The 12,541-nt window shown below is 46.6% G+C and overlaps 1 protein-coding gene across 7 annotated transcripts in view; it reads left to right on the forward strand.

Annotated features, from left to right (window-relative positions):
• Nucleotides 1-12,541, forward strand: part of LOC130299009 (gastrula zinc finger protein XlCGF26.1-like) — a 34,540-nt gene that overhangs the window by 3,878 nt on the left and 18,121 nt on the right. For 4 of the 7 annotated variants that reach the window (XM_056551385.1, XM_056551390.1, XM_056551387.1 and 1 more), the window contains 4 exons: nt 1,128-1,286; nt 5,964-6,152; nt 8,571-8,738; nt 11,383-11,503. In XM_056551385.1, the coding sequence (XP_056407360.1) occupies nt 1,128-1,286; nt 5,964-6,152; nt 8,571-8,738; nt 11,383-11,503 (637 nt within the window). Of the gene's footprint in view, nt 1-932; nt 1,046-1,127; nt 1,287-5,963; nt 6,153-8,570; nt 8,739-11,382; nt 11,504-12,541 lie in introns of those variants that run through there. The other 3 variants (XM_056551386.1, XM_056551388.1, XM_056551391.1) reach the window with 3 other exon arrangements.

The raw sequence follows: 12,541 nt of genomic DNA on the forward strand, positions 1-12,541 counted from the left end.
CACCACAAGGAGGGACACGCCCCCTCCCACCGCACACCAATCCTCTCCCACCACCACAAGGAGGGACACGCCCCCTCCCACCGCACACCAATCCTCTCCCACCACCACAAGGAGGGACACGCCCCCTCCCACCACCACAAGGAGGGACATGCCCCCTCTCACCGCACACCAATCCTCTCCCGCCACCACAAGGAGGGACATGCCCCCTCCCACCACACACCAATCCCCTCCCACCACACACCAATCCCCTCCCACCGCCACAAGGAGGGACACGACCCCATCCCACCACCACAAGTAGGGACACGCCCCCTCCCACCACCAAAAAGAGGGACACGCCCCCTCCCACCACCACAAAGAGGGACACGCCCCCTCCCACCACCACACGTAGGGACACGTCCCCTCCCACCACCACAAGAGAAGGACACATCACCTTCCCCTTAGAGGATTTCAAACACTGTGAGCTAATGACGGGACCCCCGTGATCAGACATCTTATACCCTACTGTCAGTCCAGAAAGTTAAACAGATTTTGTTAATTTCTTCTACTAAAAAATCTTAACCCTTCCAGTACTTATAAGCTGCTGTATACTACAGACGAAGTTCAGTTCTTTTCAGTCTGACAAAGTGCTCTCTGCTGCCACCTCTGTCCATGTCAGGAACTGTCCAGAGTAGAAGCAAACCTCACCTGCTCTGGACAGTTCCTAACATGCAGAGAGCACTGTGGTCAGACTGGAAAGAACTACACAACTTCCTGTGGAGCGTACAGAAGCTAATAAGTACTGGAAGGATTACGTTTTTTTAATAGAAGTAATTAACAAATCTGTTTAACTTTCTGGACCCAGTTGATATGAAAAAAAAGGGGCCTACAACTATAATAAGGGGAAATCTATATGTAGAGGAACGGAAGTCTCAAAACAACATAGAGGGGGATTCTTTACTGTAAGAGCAGTGAGACTATGGGGTTCTCCTCCAGAAGAAGGTGTCATGGGGAAATACAAGAGATCAGGAGGGGCCCGATGACTTTCTTCAGTGTAATAATATCACAGGTTATAGTCATAGATTCTGGAGATGGTCGTTGATCCCGGGATTTATACTGATCACCAGATTTGTGTCTCTCTCCATACACAGGATTATACCATAGTGAGGAAGACATCGGGGGAGTCCGGAGGATGGAGCAGGGGCCCGAACCCCATCACAGACCCTCCACCTCACTCCATGATACATGAGAGGAACAACAAGAAGATCCTAGAACTCATCAACAAGATGATGGAGCTGCTGATTAGAGAGGTGACCCTGCTGGACATTATACAGTAGTGGAGGGGTCTGGTGATGATTAGAGAGGTGACCCTGCTGGGACATTATACAGTAATGGAGGGGTCTGGTGATGATTAGAGAGGTGACACTGCTGGGACATTATACAGTAATGGAGGGGTCTGGTGATGATTAGAGATGTGACACTGCTGGGACATTATACAGTAATGGAGAGATCTGGTAATGATTAGAGAGGTGACACTGCTGGGACATTATACAGTAATGGAGGGGTCTGGTGATAACTGGAGAGGTGACACTGCTGGGACATTATACAATAATGGAGGGGTCTGGTGATGACTAGAGAGGTGACACTGCTGGACATTATATAGTAATGGAGGGGTCTGGTGATGACTGGAGAGGTGACACTGCTGGGACATTATACAATAATGGAGGGGTCTGGTGATGACTGGAGAGGTGACACTGCTGGGACATTATACAGTAATGGAGGGGTCTGGTGATGATTAGAGAGGTGACACTGCTGGGACATTATACAGTAATGGAGAGGTCTGGTGATGACTGGAGAGGTGACCCCACTGGACATTATACAGTAATGGAGGGGTCTGGTGATGATTAGAGAGGTGACACTGCTGGACATTATATAGTAATGGAGGGGTCTGGTGATGAGTGGAGAGGTGACACTGCTGGGACATTATACAGTAATGGAGGGGTCTGGTGATGACTAGAGAGGTGACACTGCTGGGACATTATACAGTAATGGAGGGGTCTGGTGATGATTAGAGAGGTGACACTGCTGGACATTATATAGTAATGGAGGGGTCTGGTGATAACTGGAGAGGTGACACTGCTGGGATATTATACAGTAATGGAGGGGTCTGGTGATGATTAGAGAGGTGACACTGCTGGGACATTATACAGTAATGGAGTGGTCTGGTGATGACTGGAGAGGTGACACTGCTGGGACATTATACAGTACTGGAGGGGTCTGGTGATGACTGGAGAGGTGACACTGCTGGGACATTATACAGTAATGGAGGGGTCTGGTGATGATTAGAGAGGTGACACTGCTGGGACATTATACAGTAATGGAGGGGTCTGGTGATGACTGGAGAGGTGACACTGCTGGGACATTATACAGTAATGGAGGGGTCTGGTGATGATTAGAGAGGTGACACTGCTGGGACATTATACAGTAATGGAGGGGTCTGCTGATGATTAGAGAGGTGACACTGCAGGGACATTATACAATAATGGAGGGGTCTGGTGATGACTGGAGAGGTGACACTGCTGGGACATTATACAGTAATGGAGGGGTCTGGTGATGACTGGAGAGGTGACACTGCTGGGACATTATATAGTAATGGAGGGGTCTGGTGATGATTAGAGAGGTGACACTGCTGGGACATTATACAGTAATGGAGGGTCTGGTGATGACTGGAGAGGTGACACTGCTGGGACATTATACAGTAATGGAGGGGTCTGGTGATAACTGGAGAGGTGAAACTGCTGGGACATTATACAGTAATGGAGGGGTCTGGTGATGACTGGAGAGGTGACACTGCTGTGACATTATACAGTAATGGAGGGGTCTGGTGATGACTGGAGAGGTGACCCTGCTGGACATTATACAGTAATGGAGGGGTCTGGTGATGATTAGAGAGGTGACACTGCTGGGACATTATACAGTAATGGAGGGGTCTGGTGATGACTGGAGAGGTGACACTGCTGGGACATTATACAGTAATGGAGGGGTCTGATGATAACTGGAGAGGTGACACTGCTGGGACATTATACAGTAATGGAGGAGTCTGGTGATGACTGGAGAGGTGACACTGCTGGGATATTATACAGTAATGGATAGGTCTGATGATAACTGGAGAGGTGACACTGCTGGGACATTATACAGTAATGGAGGGGTCTGGTGATGATTAGAGAGGTGACAATGCTGGGACATTATATAGTAATGGAGGGGTCTGGTGATGACTGGAGAGGTGACACTGCTGGGACATTATACAGTACTGGAGGGGTCTGGTGATGACTAGAGAGGTGACACTGCTGTGACATTATACAGTAATGGAGGGGTCTGGTGGTGACTGGAGAGGTGACCCTGCTGGAACATTATACAGTAATGGAGGGGTCTGGTGATGATTAGAGAGGTGACACTGCTGGGACATTATACAGTAATGGAGGGGTCTGGTGATGATTAGAGAGGTGACACTGCTGGGACATTATACAGTAATGGAGGGGTCTGCTGATGACTGGAGAGGTGACACTGCTGGGACATTATACAGTAATGGAGGGGTCTGGTGATGACTGGAGAGGTGACACTGCTGGGACATTGTACAGTAATGGAGGGGTCTGGTGATGACTGGAGAGGTGACACTACTGGGACATTATACAGTAATGGAGGGGTCTGGTGGTGACTGGAGAGGTGACACTGCTGGGACATTATACAGTAATGGAGGGGTCTGGTGATGACTGGAGAGGTGACACTGCTGGGACATTATACAGTAATGGAGGGGTCTGGTGATAACTGGAGAGGTGACACTGCTGGGATATTATACAGTAATGGAGGGGTCTGGTGATGATTAGAGGTGACACTGCTGGGACATTATACAGTAATAGAGGGGTCTGGTGATGATTAGAGAGGTGACACTGCTGGGACATTATACAGTAATGGAGGGGTCTGGTGATGACTGGAGAGGTGACACTGCTGGGACATTATACAGTAATGGAGGGGTCTGGTGTTGACTGGAGAGGTGACTTCTGGGACATTATACAGTAATGGAGGGGTCTGGTGATGATTAGAGAGGTGACACTGCTGGAACATTATACAGTAATGGAGGGGTCTGATGACTGGAGAGGTGACACTGCTGGGACATTGTACAGTAATGGAGGGGTCTTGTGATGACTGGAGAGGTGACACTGCTGGGACATTATACAGTAATGGAGGGGTCTGGTGATGACTGGAGAGGTGACACTGCTGGACATTATACAGTAATGGATGGGTCTGGTGATGACTGGAGAGGTGACACTGCTGGGACATTATACAGTAATGGAGGGGTCTGGTGATGATTAGAGAGGTGACCCTGCTGGGACATTATACAGTAATGGAGGGGTCTGGTGATGATTAGAGAGGTGACACTGCTGGGACATTATACAGTAATGGAGGGGTCTGGTGATGACTGGAGAGGTGACACTGCTGGACATTATACAGTAATGGAGGGGTCTGGTGATGACTGGAGAGGTGACACTGCTGGGACATTATACAGTTATGGAGGGGTCTGGTGATGATTAGAGAGGTGACCCTGCTGGGACATTATACAGTAATGGAGGGGTCTGGTGATGATTAGAGAGGTGACACTGCTGGGACATTATACAGTAATGGAGGAGTCTGGTGATGACTGGATAGGTGACACTGCTGGGACATTATACAGTAATGGAGGGGTCTGGGGATGATTAGAGAGGTGACACTGCTGGGACATTATTCAGTAATGGAGGGGTCTGGTGATGACTAGAGAGGTGACACTGCTGGGACATTATACAGTAATGGAGGAGTCTGGTGATGACTGGAGAGGTGACACTGCTGGGACATTATACAGTAATGGAGGAGTCTGGTGATGACTGGAGAGATGACACTGCTGGGACATTATACAGTAATGGAGGGGTCTGGTGATGATTAGAGAGGTGACACTGCTGGGACATTATACAGTAATGGAGGAGTCTGGTGATGACTGGATAGGTGACACTGCTGGGACATTATACAGTAATGGAGGGGTCTGGTGATGATTAGAGAGGTGACACTGCTGGGATATTATACAGTAATGGAGGGGTCTGGTGATGATTAGAGAGGTGACACTGCTGGGACATTATACAGTAATGGAGGGGTCTGGTGATTACTAGAGAGGTGACACTGCTGGGACATTATACAGTAATGGAGGAGTCTGGTGATGACTGGAGAGGTGACACTGCTGGGACATTATACAGTAATGGAGGGGTCTGGGGATGATTAGAGAGGTGACACTGCTGGGACATTATACAGTAATGGAGGGGTCTGGTGATGACTGTAGAGGTGACACTGCTGGGACATTATACAGTAATGGAGGGGTCTGGTGATGACTGGAGAGGTGACACTGCTGGACATTATACAGTAATGGAGGGTCTGGTGATGATTAGAGAGGTGACACTGCAGGGACATTATACAGTAATGGAGGGGTCTGGTGATGATTAGAGAGGTGACACTGCTGGGACATTATACAGTAATGGAGGGGTCTGGTGATGACTGGAGAGGTGACACTGCTGGGACATTATACAGTAATGGAGGGGTCTGGTGATGACTGGAGAGGTGACACTGCTGGGACATTATACAGTAATGGAGGGGTCTGGTGATGACTATAGAGGTGACACTGCTGGGACATTATACAGTAATGGAGGGGTCTGGTGATGACTGGAGAGGTGACACTGCTGGGACATTATACAGTAATGGAGGGGTCTGGTGATGACTGGAGAGGTGACACTGCTGGGAATGCTGGGACATTATACAGTAATGGAGGGGTCAGGTGATGACTAGAGAGGTGACACTGCTGGGACATTATACAGTAATGGAGGGGTCTGGTGATGATTAGAGAGGTGACACTGCTGGGACATTATACAGTAATGGAGGGATCTGGTGATGACGGTATCATTGTGTGTCAGGTTCCTATAAGGTGTCAGGATGTGGCGGTCTATTTCTCCATGGAGGAGGCGGAGTATGTAGAAGGACACAAGGATCAGTACCAGGACATGATGGAGAATGACCCCCCAGAGATGGATGAGGACAGAGAACAGACGGCTGCAGAGATACTTGTCCTCACCCTAGAAATAATCTACTTGATATCTGGAGAGGTGAGAGGTCACATAACATTACTCATATCTCTATTAACCCCTTAACGCACCAGGACGTACATTTACTTCCTGTACATGACCGCGAACATCGGAGCAATGCTCGGGTCATGCGCGGCAGCCAGGGACCCGCCGGTAACGGCCGACATCCGCGATCGCGTGGATGTCCGCCATTAACCCCTCAGATGCCTTGATCAATACAGATCACGGCACCTGCGGCAGTGCAGTCACTAAAATGGATGATCGGATCGCCCACATGACAGATAACACTGATCAGTGCTATGCCCTATGCACAGCACTGAACAGTATTAGCAATCAAATGATATAAAAAGACATAAAAAGTGTTTAAAAAAAGTAAAAAAAAAAAATTTGAAAAATCCCCTCCCCCCAATGAAAATTAAAAATGTCCCATTTTCCCCATTTCACCCCAAAAAGGGGGGGGGGTGGATTTTATATACATCTTTGGTATCGCCCCATGTGTAAATATCGGAACTATTAAAATATAATGTTAATGATACCGTATGTGAACGGCGTGAACGTAAAATAAAAAAAAAAAAAAAGGACAAATTTGCAGCTTTTTTTTTATAATATTTTATTTCAAATAAAATTTATAAACAATATATTAAAAGTTTTATATAAGCAAATATGGTATCAATAAAAAGTACAGATCGTGGCGCAAAAAATGAGCCCTCATGCCGCTGTTTATACGGTGAAATGAAAAAGTTATAGGTCTTCAAATTAGGGGGATTTAAAACATACTAATTTTGTTAAAGTTTGCGATATTTTTTAGGTGCAACAGTAATAGAAAAGTACATTATCATGGGGGTCATTTTAATCGTATTGACCCAAAGAATAAAGAACGCGTCAGTTTTACCGTAAAGTGTTCAGCATGAAAACGAAACCTTCCAAAATTTGCTAAATTGCTGTTTTCTTTTTAATTTCCCCACACAAATAGTATTTTTTTGGGTTGCGCCGTACATTTTATGGTAAAGTGAGTGATGTCATTACAACGGACGACTGGTCGCGCAAAAAACAAGCCCTCATACGACTCTGTGGAGGAAAATATAAAAGAGTTATGGAGGAGGAAAAAACGTAAAAATAAAATGGTCTGAGTCCTTAAGGGGTTAAAGAGTACCTGTCATGATCTTGTTAAATGTTATAATCCCCCCGGTCACTGCCCCCATCATGATAAACCACCCCCGGCATTTATTATTATTATTTTTTAGTTTTTCTACCTTGATATTGTTCTGTATTTTCTGCTCAGTCTCAGTGAGATTCACAGACAGGGAAGGGGGCGTTCCCCAGCAGGTATGACATCATCTGAAGCCATACAGGGGAGAACTTCCTCCCTCACTCTGCTACACACAGCCCAGAGCAGTTCTGTGTGAGATGAGCTATGATTGGCTAAGGCTGCACACACACCCTCCTCAGCATTTCCTGATTTTGGACTTCGGCCAGGCCAGCAGGAGTCCAAAAGTCTGTGCAAGAGATGGGGGGGAAATGTGCTCTGGACAAGTAGGGAGACACCTAGTGGCTGCTTTTTTGAAAACAAATAAAACATAGAAAACTTCATGTTTTTTTTAAACAAAGTACATTAGAAAGATTTTTTATTTACAATAAGGAGTGCAATAGCAACATTTAGGTTTAATGAGAGTGACCATTTAATAACACAATGGGGGATTACAGGACCAGGATAATAATGGTTTTGGGGGGATTATAGGACCAGGACAGGTTGTCACTTGGGGTTATTTAGTTTAGAGAGAAGACGCCTTTGGGGATCTGATCACAATGTACAGATATATGAAGGGTCAGTATAGGGATCTTTTTATACCTAGGCCGGTAATTATGACAAGGGGGCATCCTCTACGTCTAGACGGAATAAGGTTTCATCATCATCACAGACAGAGATTCTTTACTGTAAGAGCAGTGTGACTGTGGGACCATCTCCACAAGATGTAGTGATGGAGGATTCTTTACTGTAAGAGCAGTGAGACTATGGGACTCTCTCAACATGATGTAGTGATGGAGAATTCTTTACTGTAAGAGCAGTGAGACTGTGGAATTCTCTCCACATGATGTAATGATGGAGGATTCTTTACTGTAAGAGCAGTGAGACTATGGGACTCTCTGCCTCATGATGTTTTGATGTCTGAGTAATAACATTACAGGTTGTGGATATTAAATTTATGGGGATAGAACATAATTCCAGGGATTTATTCTGATGCCATATTGGGGTCGGGAAGGGATTTTTCCTCTGTCATGGGGCAATTGGCATCAGCCTCATGGGGGATTTTGCCTTCCTCTGGATGAATACAATAGGGTTTTAGGTTGAACTCAATGTCTTTTTTTGACCTTACAAAGTATGTTACTATGTAAGAATCCTTAAAATATATGTAGTGATAAGTGTCCTCACATATACAGGCTTACACAGTAATGAAGAAGTCAACTGGAGAGAGTGTGACCCCCTATGGGTCAGGAGGACGGAGCAAGGCCCAGGGCCCCATCACGAAGACTTCACCCCACTCACTGATACATGAGAAGAAGATCCTAGAACTCACCCACAGGATCACTGAGCTGCTGACTGGAGAGGTGACCCTGCTGGGACATTATACAGTAATGGAGGGGTCTGGTGATGATTGGAGAGGTGACACTGCTGGGACATTATACAGTAATGGAGGGGTCTGGTGATGATTAGAGAGGTGACACTGCTGGGACATTATACAGTAATGGAGGGGTCTGGTGATGATTAGAGAGGTGACACTGCTGGACATTATACAATAATGGAGGGGTCTGGTGATGACTGGAGAGGTGACACTGCTGGGAATGCTGGGACATTATACAGTAATGGAGGGGTCTGGTGATGACTGGAGAGGTGACCCTGCTGGACATTATACAGTAAAGGAGGGATCTGGTGATGATTAGAGAGGTGACCCTGCTTGACATTATACAGTAATGGAGGGGTCTGGTGATGACTGGAGAGGTGACACTGCTGGTACATTATACAGTAATGGAGGGGTCAGGTGATGATTAGAGAGGTGACACTGCTGGGACATGATACAGTAATGGAGGGGTCTGGTAATGACTGGAGGTGACACTGCAGGGACATTATACAGTAATGGAGAGATCTGGTGATGACTGGAGAGGTGACACTGCTGGGACATTATACAGTAATGGAGGGGTCAGGTGATGATTAGAGAGGTGACACTGCTGGGACATTATACAGTAATGGAGGGGTCTGGTGATGACTGGAGAGGTGACACTGCTGGGACATTATACAGTAATGGAGGGGTCTGGTGATGATTAGAGAGGTGACACTGCTGGGACATTATACAGTAATGGAGGGGTCTCGTGATGATTAGAGAGGTGACACTGCTGGGACATTATACAGTAATGGAGGGGTCTGGTGATGACTGGAGAGGTGACACTGCAGGGACATTATACGGTAGTGGAGGAGTCTGGTGATAATTATAGAGGTGACACTGCTGGACATTATACAGTAATGGAGGGGTCTGGTGATGACCGGAGAGGTGACCCTGCTGGGACATTATACAGTAATGGAGGAGTCTGGTGATGACTGGCGAGGTGACACTGCTGGGACATTATACAGTAATGGAGGGGTCTGGTGATGACTGGAGAGGTGACACTGCTGGGACATTATACGGTAATGGAGGAGTCTGGTGATGATTAGAGAGGTGACACTGCTGGGACATTATACAGTAATGGAGGGGTCTGGTGATGATTAGAGAGGTGACACTGCTGGGACATTATACAGTAATGAAGGGGTCTGGTGATGACTGGAGAGGTGACACTGCTGGGAAATTATTCATCACCAGACCCCTCCATTACTGTATAATTTCCCAGCAGTGTCACCTCTCTATTCATCACCAGACCCCTCCATTACTGTATAGAGAGGGGACACTGCTGAGACATTATACAGTAATGGAGGGGTCTGGTGATGACTGGAGAGGTGACACTGCTGGGACATTATACAGTAATGGAGGGGTCTGGTGATGACTGGAGAGGTGACACTGCAGGGACATTATACGGTAATGGAGGAGTCTGGTGATGATTAGAGAGGTGACACTGCTGGACATTATACAGTAATGGAGGGGTCTGGTGATGACTGGAGAGGTGACACTGCTGGGACATTATACAGTAATGGAGGGGTCTGGTGATGATTAGAGAGGTGACACTGCTGGGACATTATACAGTAATGGAGGGGTCTGGTGATGACTGGAGAGGTGACACTGCTGAGACATTGTACAGTAATGGAGGGGTCTGGTGATGATTAGAAAGGTGACACTGCTGGGACATTATACAGTAATGGAGGGGTCTGGTGATGAGAGGTGACACTGCTGGACATTATACAGTGATGGAGGAGTCTGGTGATGACTGGAGAGGTGACACTGCTGGGACATTAATCATCACCAGACCCCTCCATTACTGTATAGAGAGGTGACACTGCTGGGACATTATACAGTAATGGAGGGGTCTGGTGATGACTGGAGAGGTGACACTGCTGGGACATTATACAGTAATGGAGGGGTCTGGTGATGATTAGAGAGGTGACACTGCTGGGACATTATACAGTAATGGAGGGGTCTGGTGGTGACTGGAGAGGTGACACTGCTGGGACATTATACAGTAATGGAGGGGTCTGGTGATGACTGGAGAGGTGACACTGCTGGGACATTATACAGTAATGGGGTCTGGTGATGATTAGAGAGGTGACACTGCTGGGACATTATACAGTAACGGAGGGGTCTGGTGATGACTGGAGAGGTGACACTGCTGGGACATTATACAGTAATGGAGGGGTCTGGTGATGATTAGAGAGGTGACACTGCTGGGACATTATACAGTAATGGAGGGGTCTGGTGATGATTAGAGAGGTGACACTGCTGGGACATTATACAGTAATGGAGGGGTCTGGTGATGACTGGAGAGGTGACCCTGCTGGGACATTATACAGTCATGGAGGGGTCTGGTGATGACTGGAGAGGTGACACTGCTGGGACATTATACAGTAATGGAGGGGTCTGGTGATGATTAGAGAGGTGACACTGCTGGGACATTATACAGTAATGGAGGGGTCTGGTGATGATTAGAGAGGTGACACTGCTGGGACATTATACAGTAATGGAGGGGTCTGGTGATGACTGGAGAGGTGACACTGCTGGGACATTATACAGTAATGGAGGGGTCTGGTGATGACGGTATCATTGTGTGTCAGGTTCCTATAAGGTGTCAGGATGTGGCGGTCTATTTCTCCATGGAGGAGTGGGAGTATGTAGAAGGACACAAGGATCTGTACCAGGACATTATGGAGGACCCCCGGCCCCTCACATCACCAGGTAAGGGGAGACACATATAGGCACAGGGTCCATGTAGATGTAATATAGGGGCTCCCCATGGTGGAGATATATGTTGGGTAATTCTCCTGATGTTTACAGACAGAAGATTCCAGCAGAACCTTATATTTATATGAAGAGGCAAATATAATGGTTATCCTGACACTGCGATATAATGGTTATCCTCACACTGCGATATAATGGTTATCCTCACACTGCGATATAATGGTTATCCTCACACTGCGATATAATGGTTATCCTGACACTGCGATATAATGGTTATCCTGACACTGCGATATAATGGTTATCCTGACACTGCGATATAATGGTTATCCTGACACTGCGATATAATGGTTATCCTGACACTGCGATATAATGGTTATCCTGACACTGCGATATAATGGTTATCCTGACACTGCGATATAATGGTTATCCTGACACTGCGATATAATGGTTATCCTGACACTGCTATATTATGGTTATCCTGACACTGCCATATAATGGTTATCCTGACACTGCGATATAATGGTTATCCTCACACTGCGATATAATGGTTATCCTGACACTGCGATATAATGGTTATCCTCACACTGCGATATAATGGTTATCCTGACTGCGATATAATGGTTATCCTGACACTGCGATATAATGGTTATCCTGACCCTGCGATATAATGGTTATCCTCACACTGCGATATAATGGTTATCCTGACACTGCGATATAATGGTTATCCTGACACTGCGATATAATGGTTATCCTGACACTGCGATATAATGGTTATCCTGACACTGCGATATAATGGTTATCCTGACACTGCGATATAATGGTTATCCTGACACTGCGATATAATGGTTATCCTGACACTGCGATATAATGGTTATCCTGACACTGCTATATTATGGTTATCCTGACACTGCCATATAATGGTTATCCTGACACTGCGATATAATGGTTATCCTCACACTGCGATATAATGGTTATCCTGACACTGCGATATAATGGTTATCCTCACACTGCGATATAATGGTTATCCTGACTGCG

The sequence above is a fragment of the Hyla sarda genome, chromosome 1 (assembly GCF_029499605.1).
Source record: "Hyla sarda isolate aHylSar1 chromosome 1, aHylSar1.hap1, whole genome shotgun sequence".
NCBI lineage: Eukaryota > Metazoa > Chordata > Amphibia > Anura > Hylidae > Hyla > Hyla sarda.